Genomic DNA, 20900 nt, shown 5'->3' with positions numbered 1-20900 from the left:
TTTCGAATGATCCCGTAACAACATACGTTTGGTATAACACGTCCTTTTCCATTGCACTAACTCCAATATCTGTTGGTTGACTGTGAAACGTTGATATTCGAGACAAAACAAATAACAACGAATCAATCAAAGCCTTATACAAATTTTCTTCGTCTTGGGGGATAGGTCGGAAGCAAAGACAAAAACAGTTTCCATTAGTGAAAGAAGAAAATTGTTTCCGATTTGTAGGATCAAAAGAAAACAACCGTGCAACAGAATTTTCAAATTTGAAGTGGGAGGAAAATTGCACTGCGTTCTGCGTTTCTCTTTTAAAGTTCAGGATTAAGGATTTATATAAGGTTGTATCTTATTGCGATAGAATTGTAGTATGATAGGAATTGTAATGTAGAATTGTGATACAATAGGAATTGTAATGTAGAATTGTACAACGAATAGGAAAATAGGTAATAATCGCATCCTAAATATTGTAGGACTGTTTTGGGTGAGAGCTTAAAGTGAGGATTTTGTTTTTATATATAGTCTTATTACGATAGAATTGTAGTATTATAGAAATTGTATGTAGAATTGTGATAAAATAGGAATTGTAATGTAGAATTGTACAACAAATACGAGAGTAGGTAATAATCGCATCCTAAATATTGTAGGACTATTTTGGGCGGGAAGCTTAAAGTGAGGATTTTGTTTTTATATATAGTATGGAGTATAGATTTGCCTAATTTCCATTTCTTTTTTTTCGTTAGAATATTTTATATTTTTCAATCAGTTAGTAAAATCAGTTTTCTTTTCCATTTTATCTTTACTATTGTTTGGGCGGAAATTTCACAAAGGATTATTTTATATTCATTAATAGTAGTATAGATATAGAAGTATAGATAAGTATTTGAATTATTATTATTGATGTAAATATAAATTAATAAATTATTTTTTATTATAAAATTAGGCCGAATTTGTTTTCATTATTCTCACAATTATAATGGTTTAATTATTGTCATAATTTGGTAAATAAAATTTTGTTACCATTATTAATTTTTTTACCAATTAATTAATAATATTAGTTTGTGCAGTATAGAACACATCCAGTATAAAACAAAATTTTAAGAAGAATTTACCAATTAGCTTATTGCTATCCACTCGTCTGGGAGCCTTTAACGATCCAAAATCTTTAAATTTGAACATGTGTTTGTAAATGGATGCAAGTTCCCTAAGGAAGATCATGAAATTTTAAAAACCAAGCAAAAAGCTGAAAAAAAACTCCAAAAAAAAAAAAAGCAGCATACTAACAACATAAAAAATGCATAACAATAAATACAAAATAAAGCAATATGACCAAACATGACCATGATTTTATTCCTATTAAATAAAACAATACAAAATTGAGCAATATTAAATAAAATAATATCTTGACCGCAACAACAGAATTTGCAAATTTGAAGGTGGAGAGGTTTGGAATAATTGCACTGCGTTTTGTGTTTCTCTTTTAAAGTTCACAATATAGGATTAGTGATTTATATAAGGTTGTATCTTATTACAATAGAATTGTAGTATGATAGGAATTGTAATGTAGAATTGTGATACAATAGGATGGCGACCATCTCCGTCTATATAAGTTGGTCACCATCTCCGTCTACTGGAGATGGCGACCAACTGGTCGCCATCTCCGTCACTGGGGATGGCGACCAGTTGGTGGCCATCTCCGCTGCCGGACGCCACCGGCGACCGTGAGGTCGCCGGTGGTGGATGGTTTTATGTTGTTTGCCGGAACTTCGCCGGACGATCGCCGGAGTTGGCCGGAATTTTTGGTGACCTGCAATTATAGGTTACAAATAGGTTAAAGGGTCTATTTGCCCCAAAATAACAAGTTCGAGGGCCTAATTGAAGCTTTTTATTGTTCGAGGGCCTAATTGCACAATTGATTATTGTTTGAGGGTCTATTTGACCCTTATCCCTAATTTATATAATTGTATATCGATCCAAATATACTTAAAATATTATAGCAAATCCATTCCGTGCAACGCACGGGCGAAAATACTAGTCTTAAATGGTTTGCCACTTTGTCCTAAATAAGTAAATATGATACGGAGTATTGTCACTTTGCCCTAAATAAGTAAATATGATACGGAGTATATTTTATTTACATTAGGCATTCCGCGTGGGCCAGGAAACAAATGCTATGTACTAAATATATGGCAAGTATAAAGTATATCAATTATACTTGCAAGTTACTAAAACCTTTAACACTGCACTTGACCAACTTGATTTGTACGGTTATAACTCATAATTTTTATTAAAAAAATCAAAAAAAAATATTTATTACTTAAAAAGTATTAGTTGAAATAATGAAATGTATATATATTATATGGCAAAAACTTGTGTGAGACTGTCTCACCGTGAGACAGATCGAGTTTGGTCGAGTCAAGATATAAATGTAACACTTATACGCACAAATGTCATACTTATATGCTCAAATGTAATACTAATCAGGAATAAAAATTTTGTTACTTATAAGGGTAAATGTAATACTTTTTCTCTTATAAATAACAAAAATTGTATTCCTAATTAGTATTATATTTGAGCATATAAGTGTGACATTTGCATGGTGTTTCGACCCGACTCGACCCATCTCATGAATAAGGATCCGTGAAACGGTCTCACACAAGTGTGACCCATATTATATTAGTTCAGCTTGCGTCATAGTTCCTAGGCAAGGTTTTTTTTTTTTTTTTTTTTTTTATGAGTTAGTCGTTCTTGGGAAAGGTTTTAACCTCGAACCAAAGGACTCTTCCGTGTTAGCATGAGTTAATTAATGGAGTGATTTCCATTTTTGGTCCTATTGTTATTGGGGCATTGCCAATTTTAGTCCACTTCATTAATTTTTGCAACATTGCGGCCAGTCTTATTTAGTCATTGTCACTTTTAGTCCACCGTTAAAATTTTTGTCAAATAACCGTCCAAAACAGGGGTATTTTGATCTTTTCATGCTTTGATCATCTCCTTTACCCTTTGTAGTGGTTTTCCTTATAGATTTTCATCCAATGAAGAGGTCCGGTAAAAGCCATGGCTTTGTAATGTGGCTCACCGGACCTCTTCAATGGATGAAATTGTGTAAGGAAAACCACTACAAAAGGTCAAGGAGATGACCAAAGCATGAAAAGACAAAAAATACCCCTATTTTGGACGGCAATTTGACGAAAATTTTAACGGTGGACTAAAAGTGGCAAGGACTAAATAAGACTGGTCGCAATGTGGCAAAAATTAATGAAGTGGACTAAAATTGGCAATGCCCCAATAACAGTAGGACCAAAAATGGAAATGACTCTTAATTAATGTGTTGAGGCTCCTATTTATAGTGTATCAGGAGGGGGTGTTGTAGTTGGAGTTGGATTAGAATTCTACATTCCTAATCTTTATTTTTTTTTTTTTTTGTTGTTGTTGTTGTTGTTGAAGAAACAAAATCAATTAATCAAAAAGTCAACTCAGAGGAGAGTTAAACCAACTACAAAGGTCAGTACTTGAATGAGCAGCTCGAAAGTATGAGCTTGCATATTCACTGATCTACTAATGTATCTAACGACATGAAAACTAAATAGAATAAACCGACTATTCATTACTATATTATTGGTGTACGATAAATACAGCACGACAACACAGGTTCGTTGAAGAATCGGCATACCTGCCGAATACATACTTTCTGCCCGCCATTGTTCTTTATCCATAACAGTGCTTCTTTGACAGCAAGCGCTTCAGTATCTAATTGTGATAAAGTTGTGCAGTGGTTGGATTGATTTGAGCTGCTGGAATCACATATAACATAGTGTTGTGTTTGGATTCAATTTGTTTGCATGATGATCAAATGTTATTGTGGGGAAGAGTTGGATTTTTAGCAGTTTTTAATTTTAAATGGCCTAATCAGCATGACGCCCAATCTAACCTTAGCAATTAGCATGATGCCCAATTTGATCTTATGTCATTGAAGTGGTTTTGGGCTCATGGGAAATGTTATGGACCTAATTTGTGGAGAATGGAGATGCACTGGATGTAGTTCCAGATGAGTTTAAAGTGTCTTTCTATAGCTAAGTTTCAGAGACTTTCTCGTTCCAAGCGCATCAAATAACATATTCGCCAAAGAACTTGTGATTTAGTGGTATCGGTGTCCTGGTTAACACAACAGATACTACATTGTAATAGAGTAAGTAGTACTCAAAAAAAAAAAAACATGTTCAAGTAAGGCAAATTATTGTGTCGATCATGGTCCACATAGCTATGTAAATTATAAATGCAATATATATTTTTAATACACTAAAAATATATTATTTGTGTATTGAATGTACATTATTTGATAATATATTTAAAAAAATATGCATTTTCAAATAATGTACTTTACGTATACAAATAATGTACTTTTAGTATATTAAAAATGTACTTTTTATTTATGGTTCACTCAAATGTGTGAACCATGGTTCATGGAATAATAATTGAGTTTTTGGGAGTAATTTGTATACATGAAAAGTTCGGAAACTACATCTCAAAAAAAAAAAAAAAAAGTTTGGAAACTACACATGGATTATAATTGGGCCTTATTTTGATATTTGTTATTGGGTCAATTTAATTAATTAGGTCGTGACGGGAAAATTATACTATGGACCAGGATTTACCTTGGATTGTAGATCCTGGTAAAAAATAATCTTCAAATTTTGTATCTGTAATTGACATATTTTGTACATGTTGTTGACAGTTTCTATATTTGTAGTTATCATATTATATGTCAGTAATTATCAAGTTATAAGTTATTTGTTTATATGTACAGAAACTGTTAACTGTAGGTACAAAATATATTAAATAAAGGTACAGAATTTTTGTATCAGGTTCACAATGCAATATGAACCCTGGTCCATGGTATAACAATTGGTCGTGTGTTGGGTTAAAATAATTGATTTGATTTGATTAGCCCAAATAAACTTGATTTTGGGTTGTTGAATTAATCAAAGCCCAATTTAGAAATAATTTGATTAAATTATATTGTATTTGAATTTAAATAATTATAATTAAATTGTCAATTACCATGTAGTGTGATGCCATCTAGTTTACCATTTCAAATAAATAGTTCTTTTAAGAGTTTATTACCGAAATGGTCCCTCGACTATTCCGAAATTATCAATTTGGTCCTCGTTAATTTTTCTTGCCTAATTAAGTCATCGACTTTGAAAATTTTAACCAATTTGGTCCTCCGTTTATTTTGGTGTTAAACATCCGTTAAATCAGGACTAAATTGGTAATTTTGTTACAGTCAAGTGACCATTTCGGTAATTAATTTTTGACTGAAATGGTCCCTTGACTATATTGAAATTACCAATTTGGTCCCGATTTAACGGATGTCAAACGGTAAAATAAACGGGGGACCAAAATGGTTAAATTTTTCAAAATTGAAGACTTAATTGGGCAAGAAAAATTGTCGAGGATCAAATTGATAATTTCGTAATAGTCGAGGGACCATTTCGGTAATAAACTCTTCTTTTAACGAGGTTTTCTCCTCGCCCTGTGACCCTAGCCGGCAAAGGACCACAAATAGATAGTGGTCATAGGTTTGGATGTTTTTGAATAATTAGATAACTACATGGAGATTTTACCCGCATTTCATTAACATTTCTTGTAACTGATTATCAAATTTTATTTTTTTTTTGATAAATATATACAAATTCCATTTTCGTGTTTACGGAATCATCACTCCCTCAAACCCCTCAAACTACCAAATATACTAATGGTTACGTACAACTTTTTTTTATCACTACTATCATGTTCCATACTTTAATTTACAAATGCAGAGTATATAATAACTTCTATCATTGTAGAAACCGCAACCTTAGAGCTACTTGAGTAATTATTTTTTATACCAACTACATAAATGCTTTCTTGCATTAGTAATATATTTTCCTTACATGAGCAATTTTAAATCCATACCTAAATATCCACATTGAATTCATTCAGTGAACATTGGGATCTCTTTGAGTGCATCTGAGTCTCCCAAAACAACACTCTTCTATCTTCTTTCGAAACCAAACTGGTTGCAGATGCATATCGAGTTATCAACGCATAACTAGTAACTAGTAATAGATGGCATATCCTCACCTAGTATTAAAGTAACATCTGAAAGCTTAAAATGCATCAGTTGAGATGGCCGAGTTGGTCTAAGGCGCCAGATTAAGGTTCTGGTCCGAAAGGGCGTGGGTTCAAATCCCACTCTCAACATGTGGTTTTATACTGTGACACTGTGGTCACTTTTTTGCATTTGAGCAATTACATTATAAACGAATCAGTTTATGCTAAATGATTCATGTATGCATTTCAAAAATACAAAATTCCTGATATTTATCTTAAATATTTAATCATTTATTTAGGATAAGTTTCAAAGAGTTTAAGACCACTATAAATCATTATTGCAGTAAGCGCTAGTCAGACAGTAGACTAGCGGCTAGCGCCTAGGCGGCGACCTATAAAAACAAAAAAATTGGTGCATGTGTGGGTGCATGATATATATATATATATATATATATATATATATATATATATATATATATATATATATATATATATATATATTACTTCTCTTATTTATATAAATAAATAAATTTAGATATATATAAATATAATTAAAAAATGAATAAGGTCGACTCGTTCGAGTTAACTCGACTAACTCTGTCGAGTTGGGCGAGTCGGTCGCCAACTCGGCCTAGTCGGCCTAGTTAGGCGCTAGGCGGCCGGCCGCCTAGTGAGCAATTCGCCTCGGCTTAGGGGTGTCTAGCGCCGAGGCGACCAATTTTTGCAATAGTGCTATAAATAGAGACTTCATTTCATTCCGAAGTACACACATTGAAGCTCTTTAGAATTCTTTCTTGACATTCATTTTGAAGTTTGACATTTTCTTATTAAGATCAAGTTGTTTGAGCCCAAATTGAGACCTTCAACGAAGAACCTACACTTCTTAAACTTTTGGAAACCCTTTAGTAGAATGCTTCTAAAGGATCAGAGAACTACACAACGATTTTACTCGCATTTTATTAACACTTGTTATAACCCCTTTTTCTTTTTTTTTTTTGTTAAATACATACAAATTCCAATTTTGTGTTTACTGAATCATCAAAATCTAAGTGCAGATTTTGCACTTATTCTTTAAACATCATAAGTGATTAAAAGTAATAATCTAACCTAATTACCTAAATATGTATCATGGGTTACTGTGGATGAGGAGATCAGATGTTTTAAGTGTACAAAATGGTTTAACTTTTTGAATAAATTTATGGAATAAGGGTCAAATAAATCATCAAACTACACATGAAATTACAAATGTGTCATCTAACTTTAAAAAAAAATTATAATTAAGTCACTGAATAGCGCAAAATCATGCAATTGAATCTAAAATAACTTATTTACCCAGTATTTACAATGGTTATCATCATATTAAAAAAATTAATTTTTTAAACATTTATTTTAATAATTTTAAATAAAATAAAATTTTAAAAAAAAAACAAAAACAAAAAAAAACAAAAAACAAAAACTCACCCACATCCGCTCCTTTGTCTCCATGCATGGTCCATAGTATAATTTTCCGAATAAATTTAAAAAGAAGCTCTCTTCGTATAGCATGGTCCATAGTATCATTTGCCCGAAGGTAGGGGTGGTTTTTTTTAACAAAATTATTTATTTAAAATTATTAAAATTAATTTTAAAATTAATTTTTTTAATAAGGTAATCACCACGTCAGCAAATACCGGGTAAACATATCATTTTTGGATGATTTTGAATTATTCAAAGATCTAATTACAATTTTATTTTTTTTTGAGTTTGATAGTCCAATTACAATTTCGTATATAGTTTGATGTTCTATTTCACTTTTATTCCTAAGTTTATTAAAAGTTCATCTCATATCACATGAGGTGATGAGATAAATTGTAGGTCCAAATTAGGTATTTGGCTCAAGGTATACAATGTTACCAATGGAATTGAGATTTAGAATATCACATCCGACATTCGGCTATGTCTGCTGAATCATTATATTGAGTTACCGTGATTTACATCCACCGAAATGTTCTGTCGGGCCGAGGTGTGATGGAGATTCAGCCATTTGGGAGAAGAAAATTAAAGATTTCATAATAAATGCATATGGGAATGGGAGGGAAACGAATATAAATTGAAAACTGAAAAATGGAAAAATAAAAATCTGGAAAGAGTTACAATACAACAGGTTACCCAATTTCACATATATTTGTATACCACAACTCCAAAAAGCACAAAGTTAGCAGTATAAAGTGATTACATTTACTGGATCAGTGTATAGTATATTCAATTCCTCCCTCTTACCACAAAATAGAATATAATGATTTGGCATATGGTAAGAGGGAAAGCTCTGAGAAGAGTGGTGTTAGCTAGAGTTGAGTGTCCATAGAGAAATCAATCAAACCCATTCTATTCTACTAAGCACCACATACAAAATTAAAGTACACATTGCTTCAATTCTTACCTAATCTTGATGAGTAGTAAAGTACGTTATCCAATTAATATAGTGGTTTCCATGCCAGAATCGAAGACTATATATCCACATATCAGGCTTGCAAGCTAAGCTGCGCTGCTATCTAATTTAAGATCATCAATATCATCATCATCATCATCTATATTATGAATCAATCTATGGTTTGGTTTGGATGGGAAGAAATGAAATGGATGTTATTATTATTATTATTATCTCTTGCGCTTGGACTTGAGAGATGTGACTGACTGGGAATTGCTGTGCCAGTTGCGCTTCCTTTGGTTGATGAACCAGTTGTTTATTTGCTTCAGCTGCAACCCTGTCTCCTCCACTAGCTTTGCCTTGTCATCTTCCTGCATATATATATATATATATATATATATATATATCCCAAAAATTGTTATGTGTAACCCTATTATTTCAAATATAAATGGTCTTTTTGAAAAGCAGTTATGTGCCTATAGCCTTGTAATTTAATTAGATTATTGTTGGTCCAACGTATAGTGTATATGTGACTTACAGTTGGATATGGCCACTTGGAGTGTTGCTGCCACCAGTTCTTGAGAACAGTGGTAGTGTCACCGGGCAATTTCCCTGCCCTTCTCTTTCTTAATATCTCCTCCCTCACATCTTCAATTCTTGATCTGAATCCCTGCATGCACAACCACATATATATTATAAAGCTAAGATTCTTGAATTGTTAGGCGGAGTTCGGCCCGAGTAGTCCAACAATAAGTGACTAGGAGATATCGTTAGGCCGAGGCTCCCGAAGGGCCGGGCCGGGCAAGTTCAGTCAATTGTTATACCATAGACAAGAGTTCATATTGCATTGTGAATCCTGATATAAAATACATTCTGTATCTACAGTACAGTTAACAGTTTCTGTATATGTAAACAAATAACTATTACTGACACATAATATGATAGCTACAGGTACATAAACTTTAAACTATAGGTACAGAATGTGTCAACTACAGATACATAATCTTAATGTTATTTTTGGACCAGGGTCGTCTACAATGCAAGGTAGACCCTGGTCCATAGTATAATTTGCCAAGTTCAGTACCTTACATATTGAAAATGTGACATATATGGGGAGATAAAGGTGTGTCTTCGCTACTAGTTATAGTTTTTGGTATAGTGGTAAACGTTTGATTGTCCTGAATATTTTTGTAGTAACAATTAAAAAATGAGCATGAATTGAAGTAGGAAGGTAAAGTTGATGGAATTACATACCTGTTTTAACTCAATCTTGAGTTCCTGTCGAACCCTCTCCATTAGAGACCTTTCAGATTCAGTGGGGAGCAATGGACCAAATCCCATCAAGTCATGCCCCCCATCACCTCCTGCAGATTGATCCAAAGAGAAATCCATCTGCAGTGCTAGCTCATCTTCATCATCTGACATTGTTGCACCTGTTCCTTCACCAAGACTTGCTCCTGCAACACAACATATACATATATATATGCTAGCTATCATTATCAAATTACAGAAGAAATCATATATGCATGTTTCACACACTTCTACCTCATATATACTTCTTACAACAAACCCCATTAGGTTTTCATCTTATTTTGGATGGTTACCCTAACAATCACAATATATATTCATTTTCTTTAATTTGGATGAATATAAAAATGTTTTGACAATTATTGATGATAAACTTTTTATTAAAAAATAATTATGTACTGGCACACACGGATAGCTCAGTTAGTTCCTGAGTGATAAATTATGTGCAATGGCACATGATTGAACCCTAACAATTGCAGGGTTAGAGTTGCATCGTACATTTGCAGCCAATGTGGTATGGGACAAATTTATACCATGGATCAGGGTCAACCTTGCATTATGGACCCTGGTCCAAAATAATTTTCAGATTATGTGCCTACAGTTGATTTATTTGACATATTACGTACTTGTAGTTAACTATGACACATAATTTTTGGACCCGGGTCTACAATGCAAGATGAACCCAGATCATGGTATAACAATTGCGTGGTATGGTGGGTGGGCTCCATTATCTTGTCGGGCTAAGGTGTGAGAAAAAATAATTGTGTACTGTGCATAAATAACAGAAAGAGCTGGTTTAATGCTTCTTCATATGGTAATTAACTATAGTATTTTGTTTATTTATTCTTTTTGAAGAGCTTACAGGGCATTTGGTTGGAAGGGGGAAATTAGGTGGAAAATGAATTGCAATTTCATGGAAGATAAGTAATGTGGGTTGTGATTAACATATATAGACACCAAACTAGAATAGAAATTCTAGAAACTATGTATATATGTGTGTGTATTTTGAATCCAAAGTAGGTTGAATTGCTCACCACACCAATCACCAGTTGTTAGTGTTGTTGGTTTGTTGTACTTTTAAATGCTTATTCCAATCTTCCATCATCCAACCAACAAATAAAAACTCTTCTCCTAACTACAAATAAACTACAATTTCATTTCCCAGGTGGGCCCCTCTACACCCACCCACCCTCTATCTTCTGTATGGTGGCACAAACCACAGCCCCAAATTGCTTTTCTTATCCTCCTCCCTTCTAACAAACCCATAATAAATAAAAATAAATAATAATAAATAAAATGAGAAAAGTAAACACCAAAACAAAGCAGCAAAGTCAAGAAAACCCCAACCCAGATTAGATATTTCCTTCAATTCTTGATTATAGTGCACTCATCACCTATCATTGTATATATATCTAAAAGTATTTATTTAAAAAGAAAAATTGCACTTTTCGTCTCTAAGTTATAGTGTAATTGTAGAATTCTTCCCTGAATATTGGTTATGCTCACTTTTTGTTTCTAAATTATCATTGGCGTTGCACTTTTCGTCCTTTCGTGCTCATTTTCGTGAGTTCGTCCCTAAGTTATACTAAAATTGTAAATTCTATCCCTAATGTTTTATTAATAAAGGGACAAAAAGTGCAAGGTAAATGATAACTTAGGAACGAAAAGTGAGTATGGTCAACACTTATGGACGAATTCTACAATTAACTTATAACTTAGTGACGACGAAAAGTGCCAATTTCCCTAAATTAAAAGTAGAAAATCAAGAAAATGGTAGCCCAGTGGTGAAAGAGGAAGCATGAAATGATGATGAGTTCCTTGGAACTCAGCTATGATGCATCATAATGTTGAAAAGTAGCATCAAAGCCTCAACCAAAAGGATCCTTGTACTTGACATAATAATTTGTTTCACCAAAAATGCAAAAAACAAAAACAAAATTAATAATAATAATTAGTTATTTACCAGTCAGAGCTTGCAAGTTCTGCTCAATTTCACGGCAGGCCATCACTGCTTCTACAGCATGGACTCTGACATGTTGCTGAAGCTGCTCTTTAAATGAACATAAAACTAACAAGTACTGTGCCTGTTTCATGTCATCAATATTTCAATTTCATTGAAAACCACTATAAAAGTAGACCCAAATAAACAAAAATTAATGAATGAATAAAAGGTTGCGGTGATGACTCAGATAGAAACTTGTAACAATAAGGTCAGGAGTTTGAATTCCAGTATCTTAATTTGAATTGGTCAACTATGAATGACTTAGACTGATTTATCTGATCTTTTCTGACTAAGATCACAAAAAGCCTTGTTTATTCCGTGCACACCCTCGAATAATGACTCAGAATTTTTTATTTTATATGAAAAATTAAATAGTAATTTATTTAGTGCACACTTTTAAACAATATAAGTTTTTTATTTGATATGAAAAATTAAAGAAGGAGAGAAGGAGAAGATACATACCAAGAAGTTGTCAAGCTCTTGTCTTTCATGGGGGGAGAGAGAGGGCGAGTGATTAGAAGCGTAAGAGCGCAAGAGATGATGAGAGTGAGAGAGCTGAGCATCAATAAGGGGGAGCTGATCAATCGGCGTGGCCACACGGAGGCATGCCACGTGGGCCGCCAACAACTGCTCGTAAAGCGGGTGTGTCGCCATCTCCGCCTTCAACCGCCGCTGCTGCTCGCCGCACGCCGCCGCCATCGACGAAGAAATATCCCCCAAACCCAACCCTCCGCCGCCGCCACCAGAACTCATCAACCCCACCCCTTCTTCTTGCATTTCCTCGCCTCAAAAATCACAAGAAATAGAGCAAAAGGGTGGGTTTGCAAGGAAAGCACAAAAAAGAAAAAGTGGGTTTTGGATGCTAGGACCACAGAAATCAAACCCCTTTTTTGTAAATATATACACACTGAAGAGAAAAATGAAAAAATTTATTTATATATATATATTCTGTGTGTGTATATATTGGGATCCGAGACAAGAAAGCTTTCTGAGACTATTCAGAAGGGCTACAGATTTTTAAACATAAGCAGAGGGTAAAAGAAAGATGCAATTTTGCAGGCTAAAAACAGGTGTAGGTGGGTGGGTGGGTGGGTGGAGGAGGGGGGTTAGAAAGCGGGGAGTGGGTGATGATTTTTTTTTTTTTTCCAATTTTTTAAACTTCTGAATGTTTTTTGTTTTGGTGTGAGGACTTGGGAAAAGTGTTCATATAGAAGAAGGAGAAAGCAGCAAAGGAATCATTACCATGAAAGGAGCAAAGGGAAGAAGATGGAAGATACATGAACATCATATATATATATATATATATATATATATAAACAATTAATAAAGCTGCAAGTGTGTGTATATACATACATACATACATATATGTTATATGCATGTGTGTATGTTGAGAGTCTGCCTAATAGCTAGATTAGTTACATTGACTTTATATTGGACTAATTCCCATTCTGCTTTTTCCACTTTTTTTTTTCTTTTAAATTATATTTTTAGTCCTTAATTAAATTTAAAATTTGTCAAATTTAATGTTAGGTGAAGACTTAGAGGATCACTTATAATATGTTATTATCAATTGTGGTACTAGACAAATATAAGTTAGGATCAGAAATAAAGTTGTCTTATTACTAATTATAACTTTTGAAGTAACTTGATTTAAAAGTTAGTATCAGAGAAGAACATGTTAGCTAATAGCCTATGAGAGGATTGTTGGACGGAAAGTTGAGATGGGCTATAAACTAAATCTAACTCATTTATCAAAAGTGAAAAAATGCAATAATCCAGCAACAAAAATTAAAATTAAACATTTTCAGAAAAAATTAAAATTAAACTCATTTAGACGCAATTCTAACCGTAAATAAATTTTGAAATATTCTTTCTATGACAATATTACATATTTTAAATTTCTTTTCCTTAATCTATTAGTCAATTCACAAGAACTACTGTAAAATTTTTCATAAATGAAATTAGATGGTAGAGAATTTAGTATGAATATGATTTTTATTTTAAAAAAAATTTATCTTTTTGTGGTTATTTTTAATTTTAAGGATATTCTTAAATATGGGAGTAATGCAAGTTAAGATGAAGTAATTGGTTGAATTAGGTGGCTAATTATATAGGAAGAATTAGGTGACACATAAGCAAGTCATTTATGGTTATAAGAAGCTCTTGGTGCTTCAATATACTAAGGAAAAGTATTCCACTTGATGTGCCCATTTTGACGTCTTCCTAAGCTTCTCTATCAATTCATTATGGAACCATTATTATTATTTGTAACATTTTATTAGTATTTATATATAATTTGGCTATATGTATTTTTGATGATGAGAAAAATGTAATTGAACCACGCTCCACATATACGATCCCTTTCAAGGCGTTATGTTTTTGATATATATTCATATCAACTATTTTTTTCTCTTGATTTATGACAATTATATTTCTTAAAAAATCATTTATATTCATTATTATTTCTTGTGAGTTGAATGGCCCCACGTTATGCGAATTTTGTAAAAAAAAAAAATAAAAAATTAGTGCAATAATTTTTTTTGAATATAAGAAAAATGACTTTGAGAGGTCACAGGTTCGGTCCCCAGTGGGAGCATTAGCTCATTGTGCTTCAGTAGGTTAAGAAAGTATGTATGAACAAATACTACATTGTAACAGAGTCAATAGTATTAAAAAAATGACTTTTTAAATCCCTTAGTTATAAGCATTATTGTACGTGCAAATTTAGTTGCATGCAAATTTAGTAATTAAAGTGGTAGAGTTGGCACCTTAATGATCAAATCAATCATTTTATTAAGTGACGTATTGATGACAAATTTTATTCTTAAAGGACCAAATATGTTATTTTGATAATAAATTTTAAAGGACTAAATTTACACTTTAAATAATCAAAAGACTAAATTCATACCTCAATTACAACTAAAGGACTAAAAGTATTTTTTTTCAAAAAAAAAAAAAGGACTAAAAGTATCACATTCTTTAAATATGAAACAAAGCGCAATAAAATAATAATAAGAAAAATAAAATGTAATTTTAGAAGGAAAAAAACCGGTGGGACTCATTGTGCCACGGCCCTAATAAAAAATAAATAAATTATTATGGGTATTTTGTTGAAGGGACAAAATGGTCCTTTTGAAATATCCATTAATCAAGAAAGGGACATCCAAGAATTGACAGAGGATCTTTTCTAAAATGTTTGGCCGTAGCTTGTATTTACGTGTGTATAAAGTTTTGCATATATTTTACACAATTTATGCATATTAGCAGTTTAGCACACCATTATTTGATTTTTTTTTATAACTCAAGTTTTTCAATTTCATTAGAATATATCATGAATTTCATAAACTCAACCACAAATCTATAAAGTGATAAATTGAGTCAATGAAAATTTTGAAATTTAATACCAAACTTACACTTATATATACAAAGAGCTTAACCCAACCATTATGACAAATTTTTCAGTGGACCATTAATAAAATGTACATTTTTAATATACTAAAAGTATATTATTTGATAGGATAGTGTATAATAAAATAATATATATTCAGTATTCAAATAATGTATCTTCAGTACATAAATAATATACATTTAGTATATTAAAAATGTACATTTTTTTCTTCTAAAAAAATGTACATTTTTAAAGATGTGTGGATCATGGTTCATTGAATAATGATTGAACAATTATTTGATTCATATGTATTCAAACCATCCATTCATTTTATTCACGCCCAATAAATTTAAATGTTTGAAAAATTACAAATATATGTATAGTGTACCTTTATTACCATTCTAAATGGGTGGTCGCAAAATAAAAAAGATTGATAACTTATAAAAAATATTACGTTGTAAAGAAATATATATTACATGAATTTAGTGTATGCTCCATTTTACTTATGAACATTTAATTCCAAATTTAATCACACGTGTCCTCAACTTTAACTTGTTTGTCAGATTTTTAGATTTTTCTTAAAGTTTTTCCTGATTTAATTTCCTACTAAAACTTAAGAGAAAATTCTCTCCTTATTTCACATTCTAATGTATGTTCATCTCTTTACGTGACAAATAACATATAATAGTTAAATTTTAATAGATTGTATGTACATTAATTTTTTTTTATCATTTCATAAAATCATCAAATATATAATTAAGTAAATTTGTATTGAATTGTATCAAATAATGGAACTAAAAGTTTAAAACTAATGGAATATAACTGAATTAAACACCAACTTTGTGGAAAATACAGTTTCAAGAGTATTTTGTTATTGAACCAAAATTTATTAGTCCCAATTTACCTTAAAATTTAATTTTAATACATTTTTTAACATACACAATTAATTTTTTCACCAACTCACACCAAAACCAAATTGAATACTTCGATTTTGGATCTCGAATTGATAAAAATACAAAAATCAAAATGTTTGATTTGAAAATCAAATCAAATCTACAAATGCTACCCATACCCAACAACAATGTTTCTTTGTTTGAAGGACAATTATCTACCAATTCAATGAAATGAGGAAGGACTGTTTGGTTCACACTTTTTGAGAGAAATTGAAGTCAAAAGTGATCGAGATATTTTCTTTTAATTTTTTAATACTTCGGAATTAAATTTTCACTAACTTCTATTTCACTTGTAAAATCTTCAATCAAAATTATTTTTTACCAAATAAATAGATTACTTTTTCTAAAATTTAGTTCAATTATAATTCTCATGTTTGAGCAAAATTTCCTATGATAGTTACACACTAGTAAACTATGAGTCATACTAATGCAATTGTTATACTATTACCCAGACTTCATATTGCATTGTCAACTCTGATACAAAAATTATGTACCTTTAGTTAACACATTCTGTATTTACAGTTAACAATTTATGTACATGTAAACAAATAACTTGATAATTGTTGACACATAATGATAACTACAAGTACAAAAACTGTCAATTACAGATATAAAATGTGTCAACTACAGATACAAAATCTAAAAGTTATTTTTAGATCAGAATCTACAACACAAGGTAGACCCTGGTCCATGATATAATTTGCCATACTGTATACCATGACAAAAAAAAAAAAAATAAAAAAAATTCAGGAGCCAAACTTTGGTACAAGTTTCAAGTCAAATTCATATAATCTCACAACTGTAGGTAATATCAAATACCCTATGCACAAAATTATGAGTAGCATTAAACTTACTTTAAAAAAAATAAATAAATATTCACCTCATGATGATGTAGCATTACTCGATCAACTCTAATTTTGTATTTGATTACTACATATTCATTTTTTTCTTTTATTTTTTTTTAAACACAGGGCGAAGCGGCTGATTCTAAAACAAATAATTATTATTTAAAAAAAATATTACCACACAGAAAATAAACATTAAGAGGTAAGCATTTTTCATAAATTAATAATGCACGCACGTATGAGCTAGACCATCACATTTAATTTTCTCTACAAATTAAACTCTTATAGTAAACAGAGTCTGATATTTGATTGGTAGATACATATATATAATATAATGAATGAAAGTGTATTTATGAAAGTCGGCTGAGGGTTGAGCTGTGTTTTTCAGTTTTGGTGTCACTTTTCTTAAGTTATTTGCATCTCTTGGCAATGGGGTAATAAACGTGTTAAACTGTTTGTTAGGCCACATGACCCCCTACCAACTATGTATTATACTCGATCATCTACATATACATGCATAATAATAAATTCAATTTTTTTATAAAAAAAATAGCATTTCATTATCAAAAGATGGCATAGTTACTAAAAAAAGTTTTTTTTTTTTTTTTGGTGAGAGTTACTAAAAAAGTTCTACGCCAAAAGAGAAAAAATTATAATTATATGGTTCAATTAATTAGCTAATAGGTTATATTTATTTTTTTTTTAAATTTAAATTCACCTAATCTGAATTTGGCCAGAGTCGCATGCACTTGTAAAATTTGAACACCTTTTTAGTCTTAATTCACCTAATTTGGATCGACCTATGCCACAATCTTTGACCTTGCAGTTGCATTAGCAATTCGCTTACCAATTGTCTCAAACCACTGAGTTGTTTTATTAAAGAATATAATTATTTTCAAGTGCTTAATCGATGTCGCCTCCAACTCATATAGCTTTGTTTATTCTCTTGGTATAGGAATAAATTAAACCCTAGAAAAAGGAGAATAAAATATATTAGAAGTGGCACAAAAAAAAAAAAAGAAGAAATGAATAATATGATTTCTTTTGATTGAAGTAGTGATATTGCGTTTGAAGGAAGGAATGGTATATTTCTTAAAAGGGTATATAAGTTTGGTAGGGGCCAGGGCAGAAGTCCAATGTCTCTTAATTAAGTTTAGTTGAACTTAATCATTCATGCATACAACTTTCTGGATGTGGTTAGTGGCTACTGCCTACATTACATCTCACTTCTCTTTTAATTAACATTTTTCAACCAACCAAATTAATGCCAATTATATATATTATTATTTCTGTTATACAAACTTGTATCTAGTCATATTCACTTGTTTAATTTTATGTTTATGGATAAGCCTTGCTGTTGACTTAGCAATTGTTATACCAGGGTACATGGACCAAGATCCATCTTGCATTGCAGGTTTTTGTTAAAATATTGTGTGTTTGCAGTTGATATACTGCGTACCTGAAGTTTACCATTTGTGTGCATATAAATAAATTGAAGGCAAATAATATATTAACTGCAGACATATATATAAAATAGTAATTATAAACACAAACTGTTAACTGCAAATACAGAATATGTCAACTGCGGCACATGATCTAAATGTTATTTTGGACCAAGGGTTCATAATGGAAGGTAGACCCTGATCCATGGTATAATTTGCCTTAACCTAGACTTATGGGTTATGACAAAGCCCGCAGTTGCTATTTGAAGGTGCGTCTGTATAAAGTTTTTTTGTTTTTTTTTTTTTGTGAACTTAGTCAATAAAAGATCACAAATAAGTAAACTAGCATAGGTTATCTATTATTGACCGGCTCAAATTGAAAATGTCAATAAACCGTTCCCACTGACTCAAAACCTTGTAGTGATTTTCACTTGTTCAATTTTATTGTAATTGCATTGCTTGTAGTAAACTGTTACGGGATGGAATTGTATTTTTACTACTTAAGCTAAGACTGAACAGTTATTTTGTTTTTAGTTGTTAGTCTTCAATTCGTTCTTCCCTTTATGGTGCTCAAGTTTCACGCAAGGGTGCATTTGTTTTCCTTACCTTTTTAATAGTTGGAACAAAAAATGCAACTTCATTTGAAAATTAAGGACAAAAAATGTTACCATCAAGTTAATTCAAATTGTAGAAATTTTTGTTGAGCGGTCGCAGAGACTCAGAATTGTCAAGTCTAGCATTTTGTATTCGGTTGTGCATTCAAAATTAAAGTTACAATTTCGCTACTAGCCAGTTACAATTTTTAGTATAATGATAATCTCTCATGATAATTTTGAGTGACGAGGTAAACTCTCAATCATTTCTCGAGGGTGTGCACTGGGTAATATTGGAAAATTGCACTAAAAATGGCATTTTAAGTGGCCATTTTGTGGTATAAATATATGTGGGGTCCACTTCTGATTTGGGTCAGGTCAAAGTGGATTCGGGTTCTTCGTAGTTAGACGAAGAGATNGCATTTGTTTTCCTTACCTTTTTAATAGTTGGAACAAAAAATGCAACTTCATTTGAAAATTAAGGACAAAAAATGTTACCATCAAGTTAATTCAAATTGTAGAAATTTTTGTTGAGCGGTCGCAGAGACTCAGAATTGTCAAGTCTAGCATTTTGTATTCGGTTGTGCATTCAAAATTAAAGTTACAATTTCGCTACTAGCCAGTTACAATTTTTAGTATAATGATAATCTCTCATGATAATTTTGAGTGACGAGGTAAACTCTCAATCATTTCTCGAGGGTGTGCACTGGGTAATATTGGAAAATTGCACTAAAAATGGCATTTTAAGTGGCCATTTTGTGGTATAAATATATGTGGGGTCCACTTCTGATTTGGGTCAGGTCAAAGTGGATTCGGGTTCTTCGTAGTTAGACGAAGAGATCGATATATTATACGTTCAAAATGGATAATGGGTGAATGAGAAATTGGTTCTCAAAGTAGACACATTTGAGATGGAATTTGGGTGGAAAAAGAAGATTATGTAGCTTTTGTCACACATTGGTTGGGAATGAACATTTGCCCCACTATATATACAAGGGTCTTTTTATGACTAAGTAATTTGTATAGCATAGATGCTATGGTGTACTTGTATTACGGAGTTAAATACCAGAAACCCCATACTCATAACCACCTTTCACTCTTGGTAGGTGCGTGCGTTTCATCCCACGTTTTAGTTCGCCGGAGCAGTGCTTCACAGAACACACCTACGATGCGTTGCGTTTCATCCCACGTTTTAGTTCGCCGGAGCAGTGCTTCACAGAACACACCTACGATGCGTTTCATCCCACGGAGCAGTTCGCCGAGCTCCAAGTTTGTGAGGTGCGTTTCATCCCACGTTTTAGTTCGCCGGAGTAGTGCTTCACAGAACACACCTACGATGCGTTTCATCCCACGGAGCAGTTCGCCGAGCTTCAAGTTTGTGTGCTCAAACGCAGGAGCCGTAGTACGTTTTATCCTGGGAAATCTAGGCCGCAACGCTCCAGCACCCCGGAAGGCGGTAAATAAGGTTTTAAGGACAGTGGTTCACCCCATCAACTTCCAGATTTATTCAACCTCGTGTGGTTCCATTTTCCTTTTCATGGTTGTATTTTAATCCTTCGTGGATTATTTCTATTATTATTATTTGTTGTATTTTCCATTTCCTTTGTGATTTTCTAGAATCAAATTCCTACAGTTAAATTCTACTTTGTGATCATAGCTGGCAAATGACCACAATGAGGTACCAACATAGATTATCCATAGCTGGCTGGGTAAAACCAAGATTCCAAGAATGCAACAGGTTGCTCCTTATGCGAGCAGTCGAACTCATAACCTTGTGATTACCAAGTCAACATTTTGACCAACTTGACTAAAAATATCAGTGTCAATCATACTCTATAGAACCAGATATATCAATACTTCATTGTATCT

At 32.1% G+C, this 20900-nt stretch overlaps 1 protein-coding gene and 1 non-coding gene across 2 annotated transcripts; one reads left to right on the top strand and one right to left on the bottom strand.

Annotated features, from left to right (window-relative positions):
• The first annotated feature begins 6162 nt into the window (after window positions 1–6162).
• TRNAL-AAG lies at window positions 6163–6243 on the top strand. Its single transcript has one exon. It is a non-coding gene; the product is annotated as a tRNA-Leu (tRNA).
• Window positions 6244–8237: 1994 nt separating this feature from the next.
• LOC116027722 (homeobox protein HD1) lies at window positions 8238–13061 on the bottom strand. Its single transcript, XM_031269444.1, has 5 exons — window positions 12273–13061; window positions 11772–11892; window positions 9755–9957; window positions 9039–9170; window positions 8238–8871 (listed from the first exon to the last, which is right to left on the bottom strand). The coding sequence occupies exons 1-5, from the start codon at window positions 12585–12587 to the stop codon at window positions 8731–8733; spliced, it is 912 nt and encodes a 303-aa protein (XP_031125304.1). The 5' UTR covers window positions 12588–13061; the 3' UTR covers window positions 8238–8730.
• Window positions 13062–20900: the final 7839 nt, after the last annotated feature.

This window comes from Ipomoea triloba, chromosome 8, assembly GCF_003576645.1.
Source record: "Ipomoea triloba cultivar NCNSP0323 chromosome 8, ASM357664v1".
NCBI classification, from domain to species: domain Eukaryota; kingdom Viridiplantae; phylum Streptophyta; class Magnoliopsida; order Solanales; family Convolvulaceae; genus Ipomoea; species Ipomoea triloba.
This window is presented reverse-complemented; position numbering and strand designations above follow the sequence as displayed.

Excerpts from the sequence above, each read along its gene's own strand:
- LOC116027722 (XM_031269444.1), bottom strand. The coding sequence starts at position 12,587 with ATGCAAGAAGAAGGGGTGGGGTTGATGAGTTCTGGTGGCGGCGGCGGA. Across the intron at positions 9,171-9,754 it reads TCAAGATTGAGTTAAAACAG|GGATTCAGATCAAGAATTGA; the intron begins GTATGTAATTCC and ends TTGTGCATGCAG. Across the intron at positions 8,872-9,038 it reads CCAAGTGGCCATATCCAACT|GAAGATGACAAGGCAAAGCT; the intron begins GTAAGTCACATA and ends ATATATATGCAG.